Here is a 26,042-nt window from a genome sequence, read left to right as displayed (position 1 = left end):
TATTGTCTGCATGTAAATTGATGTAATTTGATGATGGTATTTGTAATATGGAAAGCTAAGGAGCCAGCACTGAATCCTGTGGAATCTGTGATAAAACGAGGTAAAGCTAATCTCTTCAGAATGCCATGCCCAACCATACAAGAATTTTAAGTCTCTGATCATATATGCATGCTTGTAGGTCACCTTGAATTCCATAATTGTTGCATAGCCTCTTTGATGGGTAAAGTAAAATAGTAACAATGTGTTTATATAATTATAATATTATTAGTTATGTATACTCAATGTAGTGTTTTTTTCAATGTATATAAACCGGCTATGTTTCTACAGGCCATCTGTGATTGAGACTGGTTTATTATAGTCATTGTGATCCCTACCACTGTTTTATTGTATGCATGTGTGCTGCAGATGCAGAGGTCTGAATGAAGTAAAGTTCCCATATGCTGACAATTTAATACCAAGAGTAAAATAATATTTCCTTGTTTGTATGCTATACTAGTGTCATGTGTAGTAACTAACTGGAGACATTATATATAATAGTGTCATAATTATGTAAAAGTGATATGGCTGCTCTACTATGTACATGCAAAACACAAAACAACTTCTGCAATAGCGTAAATTTCAGATAGTCAAGTGGACTCAGTAGAAGTCTAATGTATGGACAACTACTCTGGGTCAACATATGAAACAAGTTTCATGCAGCAGTGCAATGGGCTGCATGGAATTGGAACTTATACATACACCAACAACATTAAATTTTTGTGCAAGAAAATATTAATTTTGTGTCATGATTGTATTCTTGCTGTCATCACACACTACAAATACAGAGATGACTATACGTAATTAACTAGGTCAAAGTCTCCACATATATGATCACTATATGTAACTGTAGCAAAATATAATGCTTGGGAACTACTATGCATGCAGTGTCTCCAATGTTTACAGAACCAATCCTACTTCTTTAACTTTGGAGATAATTATAGCTAGCTACTTGGTGAAACCATTCTTGGCATGCAGTGTTTACAAAACTCATCATCTGATTTAAGACACACTGAAAATATTAGTGCTGCTTGTCAGTCTTCTTTTCCTAAGCACTGGAAATTTCATTTTCCAGACATGACATTATATAACTGACTCTATTGGCTACATACAATAAGGATTTTTCTTACCTACCCAATAAATACCACAGTCTGCAGCTCCTTCAAGTAGCTGTATGCCTATGATCTGTACATTGGTGGACTTGTTGTTGTTATAGCCAACTGTATAAATTACAGTCCGTGTAATGCTTTCTCACAGGAGTAATTGGATTGAATTTCTATACTGAGAGAGTGCTCTGCTACTGCTATGATGCAATAAAATTGTCTGAAATAATGGCTCCATATATAGAGTCAAGAAATTGTGTCTTGAGAAGAGAACACGGCACATTTATTACCCTGTCTGTTGACTTTCCACTGTTTCAGTTCTAATGGCTTGTTTTTGAAACCCATTACAAAACACTCAAGCACACTATACCACATGCATTAGCCATTACTATCATGCCTTTCTTTGTCTTCTGTCTAGATTGATAAGATTTGGTTTCTGTTTCTCAGCTATATACCAATAAACATCTATAAACCGCAGCACAGGCATGACTGAAAACCTTAGTGCTCTTTGCATTCTTCAATGCAACCTATACAAGGTATGTATGATTGCTGCAAAGGGTTACGTAATTACCAGTAATCTGGACTTTTCCATTCTTATACTTTGGGATTAGATAAAAATTTGTTACAATATTGTTTGAACCATAGGAATAAGATTCCTACAGAAGATTGAACTACTGTATATTGAATTTCATGTATATTGCTGATCCCTGTTTCATTTTTTGTAATATGCAAGACTGCGTAATTCTTCCTGCTTCTCGGCATGCATGGTATTGCAAAGTTTGTTTTTGCTGGTTTAGCAAAGAAAAAATCTGCTTGTGTCTTCTAGATACGTAATTATACAACCCTTTAATGTGAGTAATTTGAATCACCATTATACAGATCCATAGTTTTAAAAGGGGCCGGATTCCACTCTGGAATATGTTCAGTATAGTAGAAATTTTTCATAGCAACAGTCACTCTCCAACAATGTTACACCTTTAATTTTACCACCTTTAGAAATAAATTGAAGCCTTTAGAAGTAGCTAGTGTAACAGCTTTTAAATGTTAAATTTCTATTGTGTATGAAGATGCTGGGGAACAGTTTCAAGGTATAATGAGTATTGCATAGCACTTGGCTTTTAAAAGTAGCACAACATCAACTTGTTTTCTTTGACTTGTAGTTTATATATTAATTCTAGAATGTTTGTATAACAGCTGTATCTAAAGGCATTACTCTCACCACGTGTACATGCATGCAACCAAGATATGGTAAGGAGGAATTGTTTATTCAAACCAAAGTGACCAATAGGACAAACCCTCATATTGTAAGTTGTAAACAATGAGGATGGAATCTTGACAAACAGCATACGGTGGTGAACATAAGTGTGGCATATAACAATGTTTTGTGAGAATGTATATCCTTACACACACATACCTGTGGCCTATGCAGTTGTTGCAGATACACTTTGTTTATTGCCATGTGACTATTTGTATGTAAACATACTATATTGAGTTGATTGTTGAACAGCAGAGACTGAATGACTCTCTATCCATACAGTTAGCTGTGGGTGGACACATATACATGCCGGCTTTAATTTTGGTATGGACATATATTTTGTTTAATGTATCTAATCCTTACAGTGCAATTTAGTACCCATAATGATTGTTACACTAAATCCGGCTTGGCCTTGTCTGTAGCTACTAATCCCAATGCATGGGCTATACATAAAGCAAATGTGCTGGAGTCAAGACTATATATAGTAAGAAGAAGAAGGAACTATATGCCTGGCAAAGAAGAAATCAAAGCTGAACTGTTTCACTTCAGTGTGTATAGATATAAATACTGCATGTCATATTCATTCAAGAAACATCTGTACCTTGTTACTGTGACTTGCATGATTCCTTGTTTTATCATGTGATCAACAACTATATGCACCACAGGTATGCATGTACCTAAAACCACATCATCCTGTTTTTGTAGTTGTGATCAATACAAATGATATTTGTCCAAACTCTCAGAATCTGTATTCAACCTTATTATAGCTCATACTGTGATGCATTTAGTGCATTTATTTTCATTGAAGACAATATGGATGTGCATGCATCCATGTAGCACGCACAATTGTGTCAGTAAATGTTTTATAATTATATAGGATTACAAGCACAAGAAAACATTAGCTAATTAAGAATGTTAATCAGGTGATCGTAGAAAAATGCAGTTCGTAAGACAAGGGAAGTTGCCTACTCCTGAAGATATATACTATAGTTGGCATTTATTATTATTATTAACACTTTACAGTGACCAGCACTGAAGGTCTACAACAACATGTGCTGCAGCCTTAAGATTACCTAACCTAGTTTCAATCCCTACTTTAGTCTATAGTCATGCATGACTGAATTAGAGATTGAATGTCCACTAGTATGATATGTACAGTTATAGATGGTCTCCCTTGTTTTCTAACATTTTATTTCAATGATCCCTACTTTCTGTAACATACTGTTGCTATGTGTATCTTATCACTGTTGCTATGTGTATCTTATCACTGTTGCTATGTGTATCTTATCACTGTTGCTATGTGTATATGCATACTGCATCAAAAGCCTGAGAACAATGCTACCAGATATATATTTTTACCATAGAATTAAATTTGCATCTGAATGTGCACCCTGACTATCAATTACTGAGAGATAAAGTGGCCATTATGCTACCTCATTAATGTATTTTCTGGTCAATTTTTGTAGGAGAATGTACAAACCGCCTAATGTACAGTGCTGCATGTAATTGTTGAATTTGCCTTCCAGCTAGCTAGTCCTTCAATAGCAGATGTAATTCAAAGATTTTCAAATTTTACACCCCGTGATTGTTAAATTGTTGTGAATTTCATGAGTAAAATAGCTCCCGGAATGCATTGTAGATAATAGTATACAAAATGATGACAATTTGCTGAACACCTATATAAATACAATATTTATGACAGTTATGTCACCTTGCATATTAATTGTATACTACTAGAGTGATTGCACACATACACTGACTTAGATATACATGCAGGCTATATTCAACATGTATTCCATACACAGAAGAATAGTCCTAGAACAAGACAGGTAACTATCACTCCAGGATAACCACAATGACCCTGTTGTTGTTGTTTTGACTAATCTGAAGTGAGAGGAGTAGCTAGATGGTCACATATTTAAGCAACCACATCTGCATGTAATGCAATTAGTCTTGCAGTGTTTGTTGTGATCATACTGAGCTAGCTGCCATGTTGGTAGTGACAGGGATATTGTTGTGCTTCTTTGTTGCATGCAGTTGACTGCATGGTAAGTATAGTTACTTGACTATATAGCTAGTTTCAATATTCATTTATACATATACATGATTTGCTCTAGGTGATAAAAGCAACTGAAACAAGAAGTGCATTTGTACCATTTTATCGAGTGTATACCCCATACACTCTTAGATACCGTTCTAATGCAGAGTTCTTTGAATTGCCCGCATCAACTACGACAAGCACTGCACTTACCTTTTCTAGTGGAAGCCAAGACTATGGACGACTTTTCAAACTACCACTCATACCTTGGGGAGTGTTCCGCAATGGTGAAGAGGCTACTGTAAAAATAACAGTAGGCTTGGACAGTGCTATAAGAGCAAGTGACAGTGATCCCAAGTTCATATTATCTACTGGTCATGATAGAAGCAGAGGTATTGGCTTTGAGATGTGAGAAGAAGCTGTCCGCTGTCAAGGAATAGAAGGCTTAACTGGTTCTACACTGATTAGCAGAAAGACATTTGGAGGTGCTGACCATACTTCAGAAACACTGACTTCCAGAACAGTTTACAATATTTTAAAGCCTTCTGAACATTGGGGTTCCTGCTACCATTCTGTAGATAGTGGAGTGATATCTCTAGTATCATTTAGTAGCGGCTTAAGTCTGAGTCGAGGATTATACTTAGAGATTTACAGGGAACACCACAGTGAGAATTACACTTTTAGTTACATCATAGTGGATATCTATGAGAGCAACTGATTAGAAAGCTTAACATTGCTCATGCTAGCTATATTACAAGAAAAGTTTAGTGACAAACATTGTCCTGTGCTAAGCATGTCTAGATTGTATGTGTGCGTATTATCATTTTGCATTTTCTGCAGATCAGAAATATGCTTGCATGGTTCAAGAGGTCCGAAACCAAGCAAAATTGCCAACGAGATTTTGAAATCTTGAGATTTTACCTAAGAATGGCCAACATTTCAAGATTCTGGTGAAGATTTCAAGACCAGATTATTGTTTAATATCAGTGTGAATGAATCTGAAAATTTTAAGGATTTCAGATTTCAATTCAGCCAGAGATTTTTAGTAAAGATTTCAAGATCGAGATCGCCAACTTTTTTTTCGTAGCTAGCTAGCTAGCTAAACACACACACACACACACACACACACACACTGACTGGAGGTGGTAGGGTACCCCCGGACTGAGCTATATAGTCGATCACATCACTCTCCCATATATTATTTATGACTCTACATCATGTATGCGTGGCACAAACCACCACTATGCATACTAGCTACCTCAGTTATTTTTGTATGCCATATTGATATCGTCAGTCAGAAGTGGTTCCAAAAACAAATTAAAAAATTCACCAGGGTTGGAGGGTCGGGTAACATTTTGTCCCAGTTTACTGTATAGAATATCCGGGCGGTGTGAAACCTTATTCATAGATCCAGCAGTTTGACAATGCATCATAGCATAGATTATAGCCTCCTGTGGCAGGCCTGCTTCTTCCGTGAGCCACGCCCACTTATGGACTTTGGGGAAAAGTGTGTTGAAGTTCGTAGGTATGCACAAAGCATAGATCCTTTAATACCCCATGTACAAGGCTACACACGCTTTTGTCTATGGTATGGTTTTGTAGCATCATCATCGATGGCTGAAGAAGGGCTTCTCATTGATCTGCCTTGAACATGTCAGATTGACAGGTGACTTTCTACACATACAATCAAGAGTTAATAAGCCCCCCCCCCCTCCCTCCTCACACACACTAACTCTTGATACATTATACATAATAAGTGATCGGGTTGTTTGTGAGTTAGTGTTTTGTGTAACAAAATATTTGTGTTTCCTCATATCCACTAACAATGAACTTGTTGCCATACTTGTCACAAAACTGGCCACCGTGTAGCTGTATGTTAGTGATAGATGCTGAGAATACCAGTGTAACCTGTTAAAACAGGATGGTTAGTATCCCATCATTACCATGGTAACACACCTGGTTATCATCATCAATCTTCCACACAGAACATGTGCTGTCTTCAGACACTGACAATACCTGTAACACACCATAGTGTCACAGTTTGTTGTCGTAACTCACCAGTCCTGTTGTGGGTGCCAAGTGTAGTGCATTGATCCATTGAGCATGTGCACACACCTCCACCTTCAGTTGACCACTCTGTACATCAAACATCCTGATGTGACCGCTACCATAAGCACCGATAACCAACTCCTTGTAGCAGCATAGTGACACACAAGGATACCTGACAAGGTGACGTACAACAGGGAGCAAGAAATTATATATACATCAGGAGTTTTTATTTTATTTATTTATTTATAAGGCTTTACGGTAGAGCTCGGCGGTATTGAAATTTGAATACACGGTATTAGTAACAGGAAAATATCGCGGTATATCGGTATATAGTTAGTTTGCTATTGTAACTATTGCATCATTTCTTAGGCTAGTATCAAGCGGTATCGTCCCAAAAACCCCAAAAAAATATAGTTCAGTACAAGTAGGCATGTATTGTAATGTGACAACCTCAAGTTTTTGTTCAAGGCGTGTCTGCTAAACCATCAACAAATTGGATAATTAAACACAAAAGGCTGGATTAAAAACAATCCTATAGCGGTATTTATCAATATACCGGTATTTCGATATATCGGTTATCAAAGGCTGTTGCGGTATGATAATCGGTTATGATAATTTATCACGATAAACGGTATTACCGATATATCGCAGAGCACTACTTTACAGCACAGTATCCAGGATTATCCCAAGGTGGTTCCAGACTTGATAATTAGTTATAGGTGCAGGGATCTGGGGGGTACAGCCCCCAGGTGATGTACATTAAAATTCTTCTAGATTTATGATTTTATAAACTATTTTCAATAGATGCTTGGTAACCTTTAAGCAACTATTATGGGTTATGGCTGGTCAGGCATTGACCATATAGTCATCCAAATACATATCCAACTTTTCTCCAATTTAAACGAAAAATTCAAGATTTAGCTGCACATTTATATTATTTTTTGTGTTCCGTTATCAATGTTCTATTAGAGTAGTTAAGACATGTGAATACATCCGAATGCTCTATTAGAGTATGTTAAGATTTTCAATACATAGCTACCTTTGTTCTCCCCTAATCTGTTTTTGAGGAATCAATAAGCTTCTTATTTACACCGTAGCTGCCCTGTCTTGTTCCCATCTGTTCTCTGTGTTTGTTCTATCACATGTTACATGTATAATATATTAAGCTTAAAATGAGGCTCAGCCTAGGTTTCTTCTCAAGCAGATTTTGCGTAGTCAGCCTGTTTTATTAGGATGGGAAAATTTTCCCAAGCCACTGAAAAACAAAACATGAGTGTTTGGTGTACAGGGGTGTAATTAAGGGGGTTTCCAGGGGTTCAGGAAACCCCTTCTGAAATTTTAACTAGTGTTGTTTTAGTAATGCACTTGACTTTTAGTTATCATCTTCAATATGTTTTAGATGCTAATTTTTTACAGTTTTAGTTAGTTTTAGTTGCCATCTTCAATACATTTTTAGATGTTACATTTTAAGAGTTTTAGTTTCAGTTATGATATTACTATCTAAACCAAAACAGCCAAGCTGTAAAAAAAGAGTGTGGCCCCCGGGTGAAAAAAGATGTGAAATCCAAGGTGGTGGCCAAGAAATGGCTGAGTAGGTTAATGGCAAAATTTTTAATAACGAGTTTCACAAGGATTCGGCACCAAATTCACCTGAATTGTCATTATTAAATTTTTTGCCATTAACCTACCATCACAGCCATTTCTTGGCTGCCACCTTGGATTTCACATCTTTTTTCACCATAGCCGTTTTGGGGGCCACACTCTTTTTTTACAGCTTGGCTGTTTTGGTTTAGATATCACTGTTTTGCAAGCCACAAAGCCAGCCATAAACTGGCTTTGGTGCTTCCTTTTAACTTGTTTTGTTTTTCTTCACTGCAGGAATTGTGGAACAAAAAAAGCAATTGTGTGTATACCTTTTTGTCTGATTAAAATTTTGTATATTTAACACTGAATGATTATCACATAGGTAATAAGGTGACTTCTTACATAACTGAATTGTAGTTGAAACTCTCATTGTTTGTAGCTGAACTCCTTTCAGGGTGACCTGTTTCTAGCTGATATCTCTACAGGGCGACTTGTTTCCAGCTGATCTTTCTACAAAGTGATTTGTTTGTAGCTGATCTCTCTACAGGGTGACTTGTTTCTAGCTGAACTCTCTACTGGGTGACTTGTTCCTAACCGATCTCTCTACATGGTGATTTGTTTCCAGCATATATTTCTACTGGGTGATTTGTTTGTAGCTGATCTCTCTTCAGGGTGACTGCTCTATTAGGATGACTGCTCTATTAGAGTATCTCGATCTCGCTACACAAAGTTGGATTTCGTGTTATAATTCTGTGGCTTTAAGTCTGATTCTTCTACACCACTGAAGAGCCTTTCTAAGATAATTACTCCATCCGTACAGCAATTTTCAAAGCATTACTCCAAGTGGTTTATCTGGTAGGCATGGCAAGTAGTCATTTTTTATTAGCTAATCTCAATTGCATAATTGTTACACACTGTTAGTCTTTTTGTTGTATCTTCGTGGTTTTTAACTCGATTTCTTTCAAACCACAAAAGGTTTGAGGTTCAATAGTTAACCTATTCACCCACTGATTTTCAGCTTCTTCCCATAAGCAGTTTACCCTGTAGGCGTGACAACAATATTGGTGTTATTTTTTGTGAATAATCGCTAATAACTCTTTGCCTGTTTATCGTATTCCAGCCAAATAAGATGCACCTTTATATCCCCCTTATGTGTGCCATATTTCAAGGCAATCGGATATGGTGTTCGCGTTTTATGGCAGTTTTTGTAAGTCAAAAAGATGAACAAAAACAAAGAAACTAAGCCAATTTTTGAAGTCACATATCTTAGGAATGCTTGAAGCGATTTTGCTCAAATTTGGTGTGTGGAGTACTGATGTTGGTGGGCATGTCCACAGCAAAAATCATCTTGTTTCGTAAAGGCAGCACAGAGCTACGGAGGTGCGAATATCGCATTTTCTTTCTTTCTTCCTGTCAATATACTCACGGTGTTGCGCGCTGGCTTCTTGGGTCGCACGACATTGTCTTGATATAACAGGGATCGTGAATATTTGGGATTTTCTGGCCAAAATTACGCCATTGCAACTAAAGCTCGACCTACATATAAAAGCCATGTGGGTATATATACATGCATGTATTTAAGTGCTACAAATTACACAGCTGCAAATTGAAAAGCACAATTATATTTGTTTGTTGTGGCAAAAAGGAGTAGGCGTGGCCCACGAAATAATATCACCCAAAAACCAGCCTCAATTTTCCCTGACGACGATGAGGCAGTATTGGTTAGGTAAAACTAAGCTCAATCAAGCTTTCCTGCTACGGAATTTTAAAAAAAAATTGTGAGGGGGCATAGGAAGAAGGAACAATAGCAGTTGGTCATGGAATTTGAGTTATGAATTCTACAACTTGCCAACTATTCATATTTCAAATTTCAAGTCAATACTCAATTGTTTCATAAAGAATTTAAATACAAGTGAAATTTCCTAATGTATGTAATTTACTATATTCACCTAACAATAAACGGAAGTTTACTGAGTTTCACTCAAAAGTATAAATAGTCTATGCCCCCTCACATTTAATGGAATTTGCTACTGACTGACTGATGACTTCAGACAAGCGTAACTTGATAACAGATAAAGCTATGGGCTTGGTTTTTTCACTGTTTGACATCTTTTCAGCCTGAGAGGTGCCTTTTGGCATACTGCAGTACGTACAATGCATTCTTCATGGATATACCAGCATCCTTCTCTGTGCCCCATTCATCTTTGCTGACAGCGAAAAGTGTTGATTTGGTGGTAGCATGTGATGGCTTCCCTTTGTAACGGATCGTCTATACTTTTCATAGTGGCTATTATGATTGCAGAAGTGCTTTTTGAACAGTTCTTGATTCGTACTGCTGCGTAACGGGTTGAACATAGCCAATAACGAAGCGCAATGGATATTCACTTTTCAGACAATAATTGATATAGCTGGGGCGCGCGGCGCCATTCCAGGTGCGGTATGCGTAGGTTCAACAGTCATATTTTTTATGTTGTATATATGTAATAGTATGTAGTTGTATTTGTATAGGAAGTACTTATTGTAGGTCAATAACTGTAAATTGTAATCAGTGGTGGGCTTTTAAAAAGAAGTAGTCTGGCCACTTGAGCTAACATGAGGTGGTTATTTGTCGCGTCTTCTCTCTAGTAGAATCATAACCCACTACATTTGGGGGCTTGTCCAAATCGAACAGCACAGGAATGTCGGTGACAGAAGTTCTACGTGTTCAACTGGATAATGCCCAGCGAGAGGTATAACTTCTTCAGGTTGAAAACAATAAGTTGCATGCTGAAGGACCACTGGGAGACCAACCTGACACTTGACTTATTACGGAAATGGAAGAATTGAGGCAATTGACCATTACTGGAAAGTGAGGAAAGGGTCATAAAGGCAGAGCAGGATGCCGATGAATGGAAAACTATAGCGTAGAAGCTACAAGTGGACCTGGAGACAGCGAAGCAGGCCAGGGAAGAATCAGTGAAGTCCCTGGCCAAGCAGTTGGAAGACCAGACCAGGAAAGTGGAGCAGCTCATCACAGAGGGTAATGAGCGTCAATTAGAATTAAACTCATTGCGTGCACAAAATAATTTATTGTCTGAGTTACAATCACGCGCCAGTACACTGGAGCGGCATCCAGTACCAAGCATTAACGAGGCCTCGTTGCACAGCACCACCGTTAGTATGGCTGTTCATGACTTAAGTACTTGTAGTCTACCTCAACAGTCTGTTGGGTATGAACCGCGGTCAAGTGTTGGTGTAGTTGATCAGAGTGTTGTGCAGAGTAGTGCACGGTGTACCCCTGGGTTGTCGCTAACGTCTTATGGAGCTCCACTGTCAACTGTACGAACTATGCTTGCTGCCCGTGAGTTAACCGGGTATACAGCTGGACTAAACGTGTCAGCCTCCGAATTCCTCTTCCCTCATGGCTCTGCCTACGGAGTACGTTCCAGTTACAAATCATCAGTCCCATCACTTATTCCTATGACTAGTATGAGCTCCGTGGGTCTTCTACCAAGCAGCAGCAGTGCTTGCAGTTTGTTGATGGTAAGCGGACCCTTTCTATCATTGCTGCTACCTGTGAGACCCACTTCACAGCCACTGGACTATTATGAATTCTTTCCAATAAGTTTCCAGGTGCCACCAGTGATGAAATATGATGGTATTTCAGAAGCGGAACCATTTGAAGAATGGCTAGAACAATTCGAGCTAGTGGTCTCTGTTTGCCATTGAAAAGGGAGAGCAAACTTAGCCAACTTGGTGACTTGATTATAGGGACAGGCTTATGCTTTTATCGGACATGTCCGTCTCACCAAAGAACCTCGGATGAAGCACTTACTGCTGCCTTTACTGAGTGATTCAAACCTGTACATATCAACTCTGTTCAGAGTGGACTATTTCATGGGCAGAAGCAACAGCCAAAAGAAAGTGTTGAGGAATATGCACAAGACCTTAACAGACTGTACCAGTGTGCTTACCCTTATTCAGAGAGAGGCAGTGTTGAGGCAGAAAAATTGGGTCAGACCGTTTTGACTTGTCAGTTTGTTGCTGGTTTAAAACCAGAGATAAGACTTAAAGTGGCTGGAAACGAAGGAACATTTGACCAGTTACTAATGAAATCCAGGCTAGAAGAAGCAAAACTGTAATTTGCGAGTGCCGTTAATGCCAAGACCACCCAGACTAATACCAGAAGGAAGCTTGCCAGGAAGGCAGCAGGTGCAAGAGACAATCCATGATAGTGATCGCAAGTATTTCGTGTGTGGAACAGAGTGGTCATTTCAAGAAGCAATGCACCCAGTTACGGTGAGGGAAGCCATTAGAATCGAAGGGACAATTGGGGGGGGGGGGGGGCTGCAAAGTGGTAAGACATTATTCAACTATGTTTCTAGCCAGGAGCATGAGAAAGAAGCAGAACTTAAGCACGTTCAACAGAGAGTTGATCAATTAAGGAATAAGTTACAGGATGCAGAGCTCCAGGAGGCATTAGCCCTGCAGACAGCAGTTATACACGTTGTAAAGCTAACAGACGAATCCAAAGATCCAGCACTGGGTCCATCTATACATGTGGAGATTTAATTGGAGGGCCACCCTGTGAAAGTCCTGGTTGACACAGGCTCCCCAGTCACAATAGTATTTATAACACGTCTACTGGATATTCTTGGGAAATTGAGAAGCCCTAACTAGACTATGGATGAGTGGAAAAGACAGATTCAGAGCAAGTTTCAGACTCCTAGTACTACGGTGGGGGTATGATAAACAATATTAGTCAAATACTTGTTGGTAACACAATTCTTAAAGACATATCAGCTGTTGCATGATACAAGGTGTCATCTATGACAACATATCTGGTTTTCCCTAGGATCAGTTCCCTAGCTTTCTTATCCTCCATTGGGAGCACTCCTGTCTGTAGGTACTTCATGACAATTTGTAATTCTGGGTCCAATGCTTGCCTCACATTCAACGGAACCTCCCCCCTGCTTGTTTCCAAAGGTATGCTGTCCAGTGGCACATCCTCCCTGTCCTTTGCTGAAGGTATCTGGGATTGCAACTCGCTAGCTGAGGCAGTCTGTCTAGGCGGTGTGTCTACTGTTACATCTACACAGCCAACCTCATTCAATGCACATCTGGATAAGCTGTCCGCTGACTGGTTCAATTTGCCGGGTCGGTAGTGAATAGACAAGTCAAGCTCCTGTAATGCTAAGCCAACTTTTCTGAAGGGTGTGGGGTATTCAGCAGTGACAAAAGTGCCTCATGGTCAGTGTACACGTCACACTTATGACCATAAAAGTAAACACAAAAGTGTTTTACTGCCCACACTACTGCCAATGCTTCCAATTCTGACACTCCATAGTTTTTTTTTGAAGGGGCATAGCAAAGGGGCTTAGGTCTACCATCTTCTTGATTCTGAGATAACACAGCTCCCAGTCCTGTACCAGAAGCATCTGTTTCTAAGATGAAAGTCTTTGAAAAGTGTGGGAAAACAAGTACCGGAGCTTGAGTTAGTGTCTGTTTCAACTGATCGAATGTATGTTGACATTGTGCAGTCCAATAGTATGGCACATCCTTCTTTGTCAGTGCATACAAAGGTGCAGCTACTTGTGAGAACCGTGGTATAAACCTCCTGCAATACGACACCAAGCCAAGAAAAGATCTGAGTTGCTTTAAATTCTGCAGTCTTGTATAACTTCTCATAGCCTCGACTTTCTCTGGGTCTGCATTCACTCCTGCAAGTGATACCACATATCCCAAATACTTTGATTCTGTTTTGATTAGGTGACACTTCCAGGGCTTTAATCTTAAACCCGCAAGTTGTAGCCAGCTTAATACTTCCCACAGATTACGCAAGTGTTCTTGAAAGCTTTGTCCCATCACTAAAATGTCGTCAAAGTACACAATGCATTTGTGCCTTGCTAAGCCACGCAATGTTACTTCCATTAATCTTTGAAATGTGGCTGGTGCATTGCACAGCCTGAATGGCATCACTGAAAATTCATACAACCCTTCATGGGTCATGAACGCTGTTTTTTCCTTAGAGTCTGGAGACATACCAACTTGCCAGTAACCAGTGGCTAAGTCTAGGGTAGAAAAGTACCTCATTCCTGCCAGTAGATTCAGGGAGTCATTGATGCGGGGTAGTGGAAACTCATCTAGTTTTGTTATTGCATTCAGACAACAATAATCCACACAGAAGCGGATTGAGCCATCTGGCTTTGACACCAATACTATTGGACTAGCCCAAGGGCTTGCAGAATGTTCAGTTACACCATTCTTCAACCATTTCCTCAACTTTATTACGCATGGAGAAAGGGATTTGACAAGGAGATTGCTTAACTGGTGCATGCTCCCCAGTGTTGATTTTATGTTGTACTAATTCTGTGCGACCTACCTCCTTAGGATCAAGAGCAAACACTTCACTAAATTCTTCAAGCACCGCTATTAAGCCATCCTTCTCTGTTTCATTTACATTCCACATCCAACCGGTCAATTAGTTGTTGCTCCCTACATGATTGGCCCCATGTTTGGGCAGTAATTTCTGCAGGCTCCTCTGAGGTTTCTGCATCTAGGTGTAATACCTGTGGTAGCTCAGTAGCGGGCATGGCTTTCACTGGCTGTAACCATCCTAACTTTGTGCCTGTTTCTAAGATGGCCACTACGCTGCTATGTTCAGCCCGTTAACAATGAAGAACAGTTATGTGTGTAAGTGTTACTACAATACAGAATAGCAAAGTACTTTTGTAGTTTTAAACAAGCAACAAGTTTTATAGGTAGTAAATACTTTTAGTTTTAGTCAATTGTCAATTGCATAAGTGTTTTAGTTTTAGTTATTTGTTAACATTTAGTAATATTTTTAGTTGCACAACTGTAGTATAAGGTACAATGTAAAAATTGAGGCACCTTTAGTCTTTTGAAAAATCATAAAAACTTCAGTTTTAGCTTCAGTTTCAGATAACTAAAAGTAAAAGCCTCAACTAAAACAACTTTTAGTTTTAGTTACTAAAACAACACTAAAGATAACTAGATATCCTACGAGTGCAGGTGGGATTTAACTCGCTTCTATCCCACCTTTTGAAGCAGTCAAGTTCACAAACAATGTGTAAATAAGGCTAGACAAGCATGTCAGTTGGGTGTGGCTTCAATTTTTGCTGAACTTGTGGTTTACTATATAATCTAGTCTCATCCCCAGACACCCACACACTCGATTATGCACCCTTGATTGAGTGTGAGATTATAGTTTTACAATGTGTATGGCTTCAATTTTTGCTGAGCTTATAGTTTTGTATGTGCAAGGCTTTAATTTGCTTTGATGGCACTTCTTTCAATTGAATGTGTAAATATATGTTGTCTTCCATATGTGACCATCTCAGCGAAAACCCGTCTAGTTCGCACAACTTCCGAATGTCTTTTTATTTTCTCAGCATTATCTGCATTGTCCAAGGAAATAGTTCACCAAATTTCAGTCAATTATGGTGAGTAGTTTTGGAATTACAGTGCTAGAAAGTAGGAAAAGCAAGGAAATTGATTTGTACAGTGACCATACTAAAAATATACCACTTTAGCGTGGGTGTTAAAAGGCGCCGCTCGGTGTTTAACTTGCATATTTCCTGGGAAATATCATGGGAAAGCGGTTTGCCAATGACTTTGATGCCCAGCCAGTTCAAAGCAACGATACGCTTTGACTCGTTATATTGAGCGACATAGAGCTTTGTATTGTGGGACTCAATTTTGTAGTGGTTGCTAAACTGAGTATATTCTTTAAGATGGACTAGTTGGTTGTTAGTAAAGGATAATGAAGGCACAAAATAATTGTTTGGGCGATTGTGGATGCGTATTTCTACCAACCGCGTATCAGCCTTTAAACAGACCACAGAACAGAAAAACTACTACTGCTACATTGAAATAGGTTAGTAACTTACAGTCCTAAGTACTTAAAACTTACTTACTGTCCTAATGGCAAAGTTAGTAGGCTTACTTAGTACAAAAATGATAACAATATAAACTCAATCCCACAATCGCAAGTTTTCTAACATAGCGTGTTGAAGCACAGTAACGTATTAATGACGTTTTAACGTATGGACAACGTTTTGATGGCTAATCGCTTTTAAAACCACGATCGATTTTCAGATGCTACTGTATAAAACAGAGTTCTCGTTAGTTCTTTCACCTATTAGATGAGTGCGCCCCAAGTGATATATATCACTTATACCACGGCTGCTTGGGATTTTGCTGACATATACACCTGCAGCCCTTGGGCCTGAGGCCCTCGGGTGTATATATCAGCAAAATCCCTCGCAGCCGTGGTATAACTATTAAATAAACTACAGACGTTTACATTAGCAGCCATAACTTCCGTTTGGATTAGGCCTGGGCGGTATCAGAAATTGGAAAACGATATATCTTGATATTAATATATCACGGTATTAGTAATACTGAATGAATAGTTAATAGTTACTATTGGTGACACGCACACACAAGGTGAGTATTATAGGTACATGTATAATGACAATAAGTAATAACAGTATAAGGACTAAGTAAGGGACTAGTTATCACTTGTGAGTATTATAGGTATAATGATGATAATAAGGTATTGTAAATAACAGTATAAGGATAAGTAAGGGACTAAGGGTTAAAGATTTTGTGCTAAAAAAACCAGTTGATTAACCTTTTCTGGAAGAGCGGCTTGGAGTTACTACATTGCCACCAGTACTAAATACCCTCTCCGATGCACAACTAGTTGCACAAACTGACAAATACTTTTTAGCCAATGTCGACAGTACTTGAAAATGTTCCTGGTGAATTTTCCACCACTCAAGAGGGTTAGATTTAATTTCTGGGCAAGGTAGCAGTAAGTACTGGCTCAATTCATCTTGGATACGCTGTTCAACACTCTTAGCTCTAGTTGTAGATGTAGATGTTTTCCTTTGATCTAGTATGTCAGATAATTTTCTTTTTTTCTTTACGAAGTGTATATTTAGCCGGTACCGGTTTGCAAACACTAACGGCTATTGTGCCAGCACTAGTAGGTTGCCCCGAGCATTCAACTTTAGGGGATGCGAAAAGTAGTTCCTTAGCGTTAGGGGTAGGCTAGGGTTCAGCTTTGGTTTCTTCTTCACTCTTGTTCACTTCAGTCAGATGTTTATAACGCAGAAACTAAATAATATGACTAGCTGCAGCACCGGTGGTATAATCGTTACAAACATTGCTTATGAGTACGGATGCCCGGGTTCGAACCCTCGCTTAGACAACTTTTTTTTTTCGCTTTCTTAGGTTTTTTGTACAAGTTTTTTTTTAATGCACGTAACATTCTAAGTATTATACCCTCCACTGCCGGCAAAATAGCCGGCAAAACAGTGTAACCGGTACCGGCTCTATATAACCTGCCTTTTCTTTATAGGAGCTTGGACAGCCTCGTCCTGTTGACTTGCTTGTGTTAATGTTATTTCTCCCGGTGCGGCTGATTCTTCTATCCTTCGGGCTACAATTTTCCATTCAGCTATAATTTTTTCTTGCAAAGTGGTTTTGTCCTCTTCAGTACAATAGTTTGGCTTGAAACGTGGGTCCAAGATAGTAGCCAAGATGATTAATTCCCTTGTGTTGTCATCATCGTATTTTGTGTTCATGTATTGTTTGATCTTATGTTGTATATCTTTTTTCAGGGTAGTATCTCCTTCATTTTCTACCAGTGCTTCTGTATTGAGGTGTTCCATCATTGGTCTCAAACAAGAGGCGGTCACCTGCTTTTCAGCAGCTAAAGCGTCAGTGAAGTCAGCTACTGGTTTTAGTGCACCCACAATTGATTCTATTACCTCTGTATCCTGCCACCGGAGCTTAAGATGACTAGTTTTGGGATCTGCTCCAAGTACTTGGCACACAGCTTTCTCTTGCTCCAGCAATCGTTGGAGAATTTTGTACCTGGTACCCCATCTAGTAACACATTCCTGAGAAAAAAATTATAATAAAAAATGAAATGTATATTTGTGACCGGATTTCACATAACAAGGCTTCCACACACACAAAATCAAACTTACGATTTTACCAGAAATGGATTGCTGGTCTAATACACTATCATATTTCACACTGTACTTCCTTCAGCACTGACAAGTCTGGTTTCTGTAGCAGCTTTCTTCCGACCCTGTCAAAGCCACGAGTGTGAGATTGGCACCATTAAATGGCCATGGCTTTGTGATAATGGTGTGTAGTGAGCTGGGACTTCACAGAGAGCTCGCCAATAGTGTTCTCAGTCAATTTGGAGTAATTTGAGGGCCATGGAGAGCCCAAACTTGGCCCCTGGATTCCAATCGTCTTCTTACTTCATTTTATACCCGTATATTAAGACCACCGTCCACCCCCACCCTCCCACCCTATTACTACCTCCTGTGATATTATTACCCACTCAAAAAAAGCTGCTCAAAACAGGGCAAATTTTGGGTATCAGATATGTATACACCCACTCAGTGATAGCTAGTGAACAGATGAACAATTGGTGCAAATTTTGTTTGTACAGCTGTAGGCACTGGGAAGTTATTACACAATGATTCGTTAAAATCGCCATATCTCCTAACAAAGCTTCGTGCGTCGAAGCCTTGTTTTGTCAAATTCAGTCACATTTGTTATTATTAACTTACAGTGACTAGTGAGTGGCTTGGTAAGTTTAAGTCAACCTGAAGTTGAGTTAAGTCCCTCTTTTTTTTCCAACTATGTGAAAATGTGTTTATAATTTTATGTGAGATGTCAATTGCACGTGTAATCCGACTATCACCTTTCATTGAGTTAGTTATGGCCAGGTGTAAATTATGGCCAAAGCACGGTAGCCAGGTCCAATTTAGTTTTCTCATAGCTGCTACAATGTTGGACCCATTGACAGAAGTAGCACAAGCTAGTCTATTTTCTGGCAATCCCCATGACTCCAGCACACCCTGCAAAGCCATCACTAGACAATCAGCAGTGTGGTCTTCAGGAACAAAGGTGGTTTGTAGACAATGAGACTGCAATTCCCATTCCTTATTAACAAAATGGATGGTAACTGCAAGGTAAGGCTGCATTGTATTAAAAGACCACATATCTGTAGTGATGGAGAAATACTCAGCATTCTTTATTGATTCTGATATTCTTCCCCTTGTATCCGCATAGAGAGCTGGTATGGCCGTCTTTGTAAAATACTTCCTAGATGGAACTTCGTATCGTTCATCAAGTCTACTCAACAGCTTCTTAAAACCTGGCCGTTCTACGATGTTGAATGGCATCATTTCTTTGGCGATGAAATGTGACAGGGCATTGGTGATTTCTTCAGCCCGCTTGCTGCCACTAGGATAAGGCTGAGTTCGCTCAATGGCTGCTGGTAAGGTTAATTCTTGCTTCGTCTTGCTAGACCCGGATGCTTCTTTCTTTTTCTTGGAATTCTTCGCTTCGACAACAGAGGCATATTCTTTCAGATGGTGATAATACAAATGGCTCGATAAATTCGACATATTACCGCCTGAAGTGAGAACAGTCTTGTGGCATTGTTTACATACGGCTTTATCCTTTTCTTTATCATTATCCTTTACGCCGAAGAAATTCCAAATGTAGGATGTGGTTCCTTTCTTTGCCACGAGGTCACTACTTGAATCTGACATTGTTTTTCTTTCATCACGACGTGTCATGTTAGGTCTCGTGACACCTCATAATTAACTGGCGGTATCACGATATTGCAAAATATGTTCGGTATCTATACCGGTATCTGTAAAGTACCGTGGTTTACCAATGAAACCGGTATACCACCCAGGCCTAGTTTGGATTAGTCTACAAAGTTTGGATTTGGATTACAGTGTTCACCATGGATTGGCAGAGCAACCAAGGCATAGTTTTAGCCCTGCAGTCACTTGTGCATAGGCATATAAAGGCAGTTTTATTGAAGAAACGGTGACGATATTGTTTACATTTACCGCATCGTAAACAAATGCATGTGACACACAAACCATTGGGGCTACAGAAATAAATCAAAGATTTTCAAGCTCCCCATGAGTAGGCAAATAAGATGGTATATAGGTTTAATTGATTTAATGCTTCCTTTCCTGAGTAATGGCTCAATTAAAACTTGCGTAAAATTTCTTTGTAACACGTGTAATTTCACCAATTTTTTTTGAAATTTTATTTTTCTCAATATGCATGCTTGCGCAAACTAGACGGGTTTTTGCTGAGATGGTCACATATATGCACTGGAGTTTAACTACCATTCCTGGGGTTTAACTACCATATACTCCCGTGTTTTACTTTGATGTAGGGCTTCAGTGGGATAGAAGTAGATAATAACTATCTGCTTTATATCTGACAAGTCTGCTTACATAGTCTATACACTTTGACATCACTTGAAGGGTTTGCCTTGTACCATGATAATTTACTTTGATTTTCATGCAATATAAACCTCTATTCACTTTAAATAAAAGTTAAATTTTACGCTTCAAAATTTTTTTTATATAGATAACATAAGCTAGCTGTCAATTTCTGCATCAATGTTTTTGTGACAGCAAGTGATAGTATGGTCTATTAAATGACCAGTAAATGCCTAGCAAGTAGCAACTAGAGCAATAGTAAAAATAGAGCCAACTGACTACTGTGAATGCTTCTCACAATCTTTTGTAGCACTGATGCAGTGGTAAAAAAATGCTGTTCCTCACATTTTGATTCACAAAATGTTTTAAAGTTAATAGTATTAAGCCAGCAAATTGCTAGTAGCTAGCTGCTACGTAGTAAACAAATTGTGGCGTAAAAACTTCAAACAAAAACTTTTGTGCAATTGTTGCACACAGAATTTACATTGAAAAGCATGTCGCACACTACAGTCAACACCTTGATACAGTATGAGTTACACAGACACGCACTGCACACACACTCTACACATAACACACTTTAATCCATTGGCTCCATCAAATTGAGACTGCACTGTAGCTGATTGTGCAGGTTGTGCCCAGACTGTGATATTCCCTAGAATATCTCCACACACTAACTGTCCATTATACGTCACATCCAGGCAGTAGACAGCACACTGGTCCCCACCCTCAAGGCTCAGCTCTTGTAGTTGTGACACCACCTTGCTGTCTCCCTTTGACACTGAGAATCGCAGTACTTTGCCACCAGAGGTTCCTACTCAACCAACACACATGTAACTACCATTTGAAAGCAACACCAAATCCCTTACCAACAAACACAGTGTCATGGAGACATGTGATCCCTCGTGTGTAGTCTATGACAAACATGTTGCTATGGTTACCAACAACATTCAGGCGTCACCTTGTTGCTTATCTTCAATCAAGTAGCTGTACATTACATCCCCTGTCATGTCACATATCTGTTACCAGTAATAAATACCACACTTTGCATATACCACTATAATTAACATCACCATACCTGCACTCCACAGAAACATGTGAACACTAAAATAGCCTGATCATCCAGCTGGCAGCATCTTACCTGCAATTAATCACACAGAGTAATACTGCTGACCCCTGCAACACCCAACAACACTGGTTCTTGTGCCCCAATTGGGGGGAAGTTGCACTCAAGATAACGGTATTTTTATAAGCATTGAAAGACCGACAAAAGGGCATCCTCCTACAGGCTCAAAGCCTTTTGGCGCAACCCTGTGACAAATGTAAAGATAAAGGGGAGTTTCAAGTGTAAATCACCAGGAAATGGGGCAGGCTGCTGGCTTTCTTAGCTCACCTGTGTGAGAGGCACGGGTGCCTCTAGTAAAGGATGCTTGTAGGAGATGCGTTGCTGCGACTTAACGACATTTTCTTCCACATGAACAACGTGAGCTATCGACCTGTCTACTAGAGCAAAACTGATTCCTTTCTCTGATGGCAATATGGCGAGGTTGTTGGGAAGTGGCGAAGTACTACCTTTAAAACTTATCGGCTCTTCTCTTGTGTAAGCCATTTGGCGGGTGTGAAGGAACGTTAACCAGTATTCAGGACTTGTGCAAATTGCATCAAAACATTAGAATACGGGGAGCACTAGTTAGAATAGGGTAGGCACAAAGCTCATCACCCTGGGTCATGAACTACGGTCGCTTACTGCTAATACTATCCCTGTTATTATGTTCGTTAGGTGAGGAGGAAGACATTACTGTTACGGTTGAAGACGAGGACACAACGAATGAGGTCAATTCGACAGTGTTTATTCCTACTAATCAATGGCAGTCTATCAGTCCTGGACAGGCCGTGCCTGCTGGCCTACACATAAGAATAAACCTCCAGACTGGGGAAAAAGAAGCTAAACTAATTGATGAAGAGGATGATGAGAAAATGGGGGACAGGAGAAGGATACATCATTATGGCTACAGCGACAGAAGAGGAATTATTAACAAGCAAACTAAACCATTTACAATTGAAGAAATGGAAGATGCGTCATCACATGACGAAAATAATGACGTGATGTTGTTAACACATGCACCATCATCAGATGATAAAAGTTCAGCTCCTAATTCAATGACTAATAGAAAGGTTGATCCACAGTTATCAGCCTGGGCCACTGATGATGTTAAAATAATGACCAAACTTGTGGTGATCCTTACTGACAAGACTAGCAGTTTGGAGGACTTGATATTTGCCTTAACAGAGCTGGAGTATCATGTACACCAAATAGACAATGCTCGAGATCTTGACATAATTGGTGGACTACAGCTGGTGGTACTCCTGTTAGAGCACACCAATGATAGTGTACAGGCTTGTGCAGCTCATGTGATCGGTGCAGCAGCTCAAAGGTGATTGGCTGAAGGAGGTGTTAACATTGAATTATTATCATTCCCCCCTAGTAACCAAGTTGTTCAAGAGGCTTGCTTGAGATATGGTTCCCTTGGTTACCTGACGGCTATGATTGGTGCTAGTGGTAAACAAGAGGTCACGTATAGGAGAGCAGTGTATGCACTATCAGCCTTACTAAGGCTCAACTATAGAGCAGTTTATAATTTCACCTTTATCCATGATGGATTTAATATTCTCAGCAAATCAGACTTGGTACAACGAGGTAGCAGATATCAAGTAAAACTTCTTACAATGATAACAGATCTAATAGTGGAAGAGGTAAGATTAAGGTTATAACTACTGAAGTGGTGTGTGTGACTGGATTTTGTTAGGTAGCAAGGTATAGTGACGGCTCTCAAGAAGTTAAATGGTGAGCCATTGTATTGTGTAGGACTGTGTCACTGTGGTAATTCGGTATTGTATATCATAAAACCGTGATGTAGTAATGAAATGATATTTATGTGGTTTGAATTTTTGTTAAACAATATTATCATGATGTTAATATTTCTGCAGTATTTAGGACTAATGATCATGATTAATTATATAGTACAGGGTTCTGCCCACACTGGTCAGCAGTGGCTCAAAGTGACCAGTACCTCTAAAATCCGACCAGTACCCTCTTAAATCCGACCAGTATAATCCTTAGAAATATCACTGAAGTACATGCAATATACTCTAATTTTAAACTTGAATTCTAACGGGGGTGCTCGAATCTCTTGATACAGAGAGATGTGTATCTCGTAGTAACTGACACTAATGGCCATTTATGTTACCTGCTAACTGGCATGAGAGCAGGTTGCTACCCAGGAGCAGATCCAGGGGGGCCACTGCCTTCCCCCCCTTCAGAATTTTTTTATAGTGTTGCTCATTGAACATAGCTAGGCACCTTAGACATAATTCAAAACATTTTTATACAGTTTATGACTATGTGTAATATATTAAGTGTGTCTGTAACAAATTGTTACCCATATTGACATAGCACAAGAAGAATTAGGTGGGATAGAGCACCCTCTACGTTTAGAAATCAAGATACTCTAATAGAACAGTCATTTACTCGAATAAAACAGTCAAGAGTAACATAATTATAAAACACTGTTTATCGTTTTAAACAACTAAAACACCTGTTCTAAATTGAGTTAATGACTCTATCCACACCCTAGTGACTATAGAAATTCTCTGGAGATGCAGCTGCACTAATACCTGAATTTTTTGTGATGCTTGTGCAGGGGACCTTATGCTAATTTAACTTAATTTCAGCCAAAATTAGCACCAGAATCATTCTCAAAAAAGTCAGTTTTTCAAAATTTCTTTATAGCTACTATAGCTCAATAGCATTCATGCTTCCAGCATTGAATTTTCATAAGCATTTACAAATTTTAGTCCAAATTATCTCATAATGTTAAGTTTTCAAAATTTCATTAGGGAGCAGTTTAAACTAATTCTGCATGTTTTTTAACTCAGTATCATCCAGTGTTGAACTATCAACAATTTCAGACTAAATTCAATCTCAGAACATTAAATTTTCAAAATTTCCTTAGGGAGCAGTCTAGACCTTTACACTAATTCTGGTTTTTAACTCAGTATTTTCCAGTGTTTGAGCTATCAACAAATTTCAGTCAAAATTGTCACCAAATTCAATCTCAGAACATTAAATTTTCAAAATTTCCTGGAGGGCATGCCCCCAGACCCCCTAGAAGGCTCATGCTTTGCATTTCACAGTGTGCTTCACACACTGTTGAGTGACTTCTACCTGTGTGCCCTCCCCCTTAGCAATATCTTGGATCCGCCCCTGCTACCATGGCCCTGATAGGTACAGCATGGATGTGAGTAACCATGTGACTGTGTGCTACCTTCCTGCCTACAGTAATGGGTGCAATATTCTAAGCATCTGCTTCCTCCTGCTGGTCTGTGTACACACCTACACTAAATATCATCCTTTGAAAAACAGATGAAGTTTTTCAGCCAGCAGCTGTTCACCTCCTATCGTATCTATCTGCATTTTACTGTGTCAACTCTGCATTCAGATCAGGGGTACCCTTGTGGCTACACCTCAAGCATGTATTGTCTGTGTATCACAGTATGCTCGACTTCTTGTGAATACATGTCTAAAGAAGATCACACTGGAATATAGCTATAATAGTAAGAGGTTCAGACCTCGTCTCAGTTCCTTATCTGCGTGCCATATATTAGTTGTACAATGGTGTTTGGTGATCTCCCTCCACTGCAGGTTATCTGACTACTTATCCACATCAGGATGGTGTGAAATGGTGTCCAGTTTGCTGCCAAGAGAAGTGGACAAGTTGTGTGTAGCTGTAGTGACAATGATGAACCTTCTTGATGGTTGTGACTTCACACAACATCACATGGTGTTGGAGGAACTGAGGAGAGGACTGAATGAACAGCAGGATGAAGAACTGCTCAAAACTGTGACTGAATTATTGTACAGAATTAATCAGAAAATTGAAAAACAATGAAAACTTACAATGTCAAGTCAATTTTTGACATAAAATTTTATTTTTGTATATACTGTACAAGTAGCTAACTTTCTGGCTTTTTGTAAATACCACGAAGTTGGTGTCCTACAGACACTAATCTCCTAGTGCAGTAGTGAGGAACTGTGTGGTGTGTGCTAACTACTTTAATAGAACATATACCATGTGACATTATGATGTGGATGATTTTAAACTTGCCATAAAGGCTTCACAATTACAGCGAAACCTCATTAATAGAGTCACCTATGGGACCCATGCTTAGTGGCCCTATTACCGAAAACCTCATTAATGTGGCCATAAAACAAAGTGGCCTAATTATTGAGGTTTTCAACAAACCAGCCACTGCCTAGCTGTAACAGCAATATTTACAATTGATCTAAACACACTATGTAGAGTTTATCAGAGAAAGGTAGGAACATACACTGTACCAATTATTCCAACGTTACTTGAGACATAATGGTCAGAAAAGTATAAGGCCAGAATAATGGGTACAGCTTTCAGTAGTGAAAATGTGCACCTAAGAGCAGCAACTTTTGCAGTGATACCTTGACTGCCTCTCACTTGGCCTCGGACTTGCTGGACCTGGCCACTAAGTGAGGTTATACTGTATATTAATTCTCTGTGTTGATGATGGTTGTAATTGGTAGTTTATTTATGCTTCATGCTTATATTGCACTATAGCACTGAAAGGTCATAAGGCTGAGACAATGTTGTCCCATGAACATTGAT

General features: G+C 39.2%; 2 protein-coding genes and 1 long non-coding RNA gene across 3 annotated transcripts; 1 reads left to right on the top strand and 2 right to left on the bottom strand.

The window, feature by feature from the left end:
• Nucleotides 1-6,161: 6,161 nt before the first annotated feature.
• Nucleotides 6,162-22,041, bottom strand: LOC136268181 (WD repeat-containing protein 54-like). Its single transcript, XM_066063440.1, has 8 exons — nucleotides 21,740-22,041; nucleotides 21,425-21,487; nucleotides 21,308-21,365; nucleotides 21,216-21,260; nucleotides 20,926-21,160; nucleotides 6,491-6,653; nucleotides 6,389-6,448; nucleotides 6,162-6,340 (listed from the first exon to the last, which is right to left on the bottom strand). The coding sequence occupies exons 1-8, from the start codon at nucleotides 21,953-21,955 to the stop codon at nucleotides 6,209-6,211; spliced, it is 972 nt and encodes a 323-aa protein (XP_065919512.1). The 5' UTR covers nucleotides 21,956-22,041; the 3' UTR covers nucleotides 6,162-6,208.
• On the bottom strand, nucleotides 17,421-18,792 carry LOC136236247 (uncharacterized). The gene is made up of 2 exons (XR_010692042.1): nucleotides 18,664-18,792; nucleotides 17,421-17,976 (listed from the first exon to the last, which is right to left on the bottom strand). It is a non-coding gene; the product is annotated as an uncharacterized lncRNA (long non-coding RNA).
• Nucleotides 22,001-25,490, top strand: LOC136268180 (nucleotide exchange factor SIL1-like). The gene is made up of 4 exons (XM_066063438.1): nucleotides 22,001-22,781; nucleotides 22,833-23,100; nucleotides 23,154-23,191; nucleotides 25,049-25,490. Exons 1-4 carry the CDS (start codon nucleotides 22,075-22,077, stop codon nucleotides 25,293-25,295), a joined length of 1,260 nt encoding a protein of 419 aa, XP_065919510.1. The 5' UTR covers nucleotides 22,001-22,074; the 3' UTR covers nucleotides 25,296-25,490.
• The last annotated feature ends 552 nt before the right edge of the window (nucleotides 25,491-26,042 follow it).

Source organism: Dysidea avara, chromosome 10, assembly GCF_963678975.1.
Source record: "Dysidea avara chromosome 10, odDysAvar1.4, whole genome shotgun sequence".
Taxonomy (NCBI): Eukaryota; Metazoa; Porifera; class Demospongiae; order Dictyoceratida; family Dysideidae; genus Dysidea; species Dysidea avara.
This window is presented reverse-complemented; position numbering and strand designations above follow the sequence as displayed.

Bases quoted from the DNA above. Each gene is read 5' to 3' on its own strand.
- LOC136268181 (XM_066063440.1), bottom strand. From the start codon at position 21,955: ATGGCTTACACAAGAGAAGAGCCGATAAGTTTTAAAGGTAGTACTTCG. The intron at 6,654-20,925 runs GTGTGTTATGTG...TCACCTTGTCAG, and splicing joins GATGGAGCCAATGGATTAAA to GTATCCTTGTGTGTCACTAT. The intron at 6,341-6,388 runs GTGTGTTACCAT...CTGTTTTAACAG, and splicing joins AGATTGATGATGATAACCAG to GTTACACTGGTATTCTCAGC.
- LOC136268180 (XM_066063438.1), top strand. From the start codon at position 22,075: ATGAACTACGGTCGCTTACTGCTAATACTATCCCTGTTATTATGTTCG. The intron at 22,782-22,832 runs GTGATTGGCTGA...ATTCCCCCCTAG, and splicing joins ATCGGTGCAGCAGCTCAAAG to TAACCAAGTTGTTCAAGAGG. The intron at 23,101-23,153 runs GTAAGATTAAGG...GGATTTTGTTAG, and splicing joins CAGATCTAATAGTGGAAGAG to GTAGCAAGGTATAGTGACGG.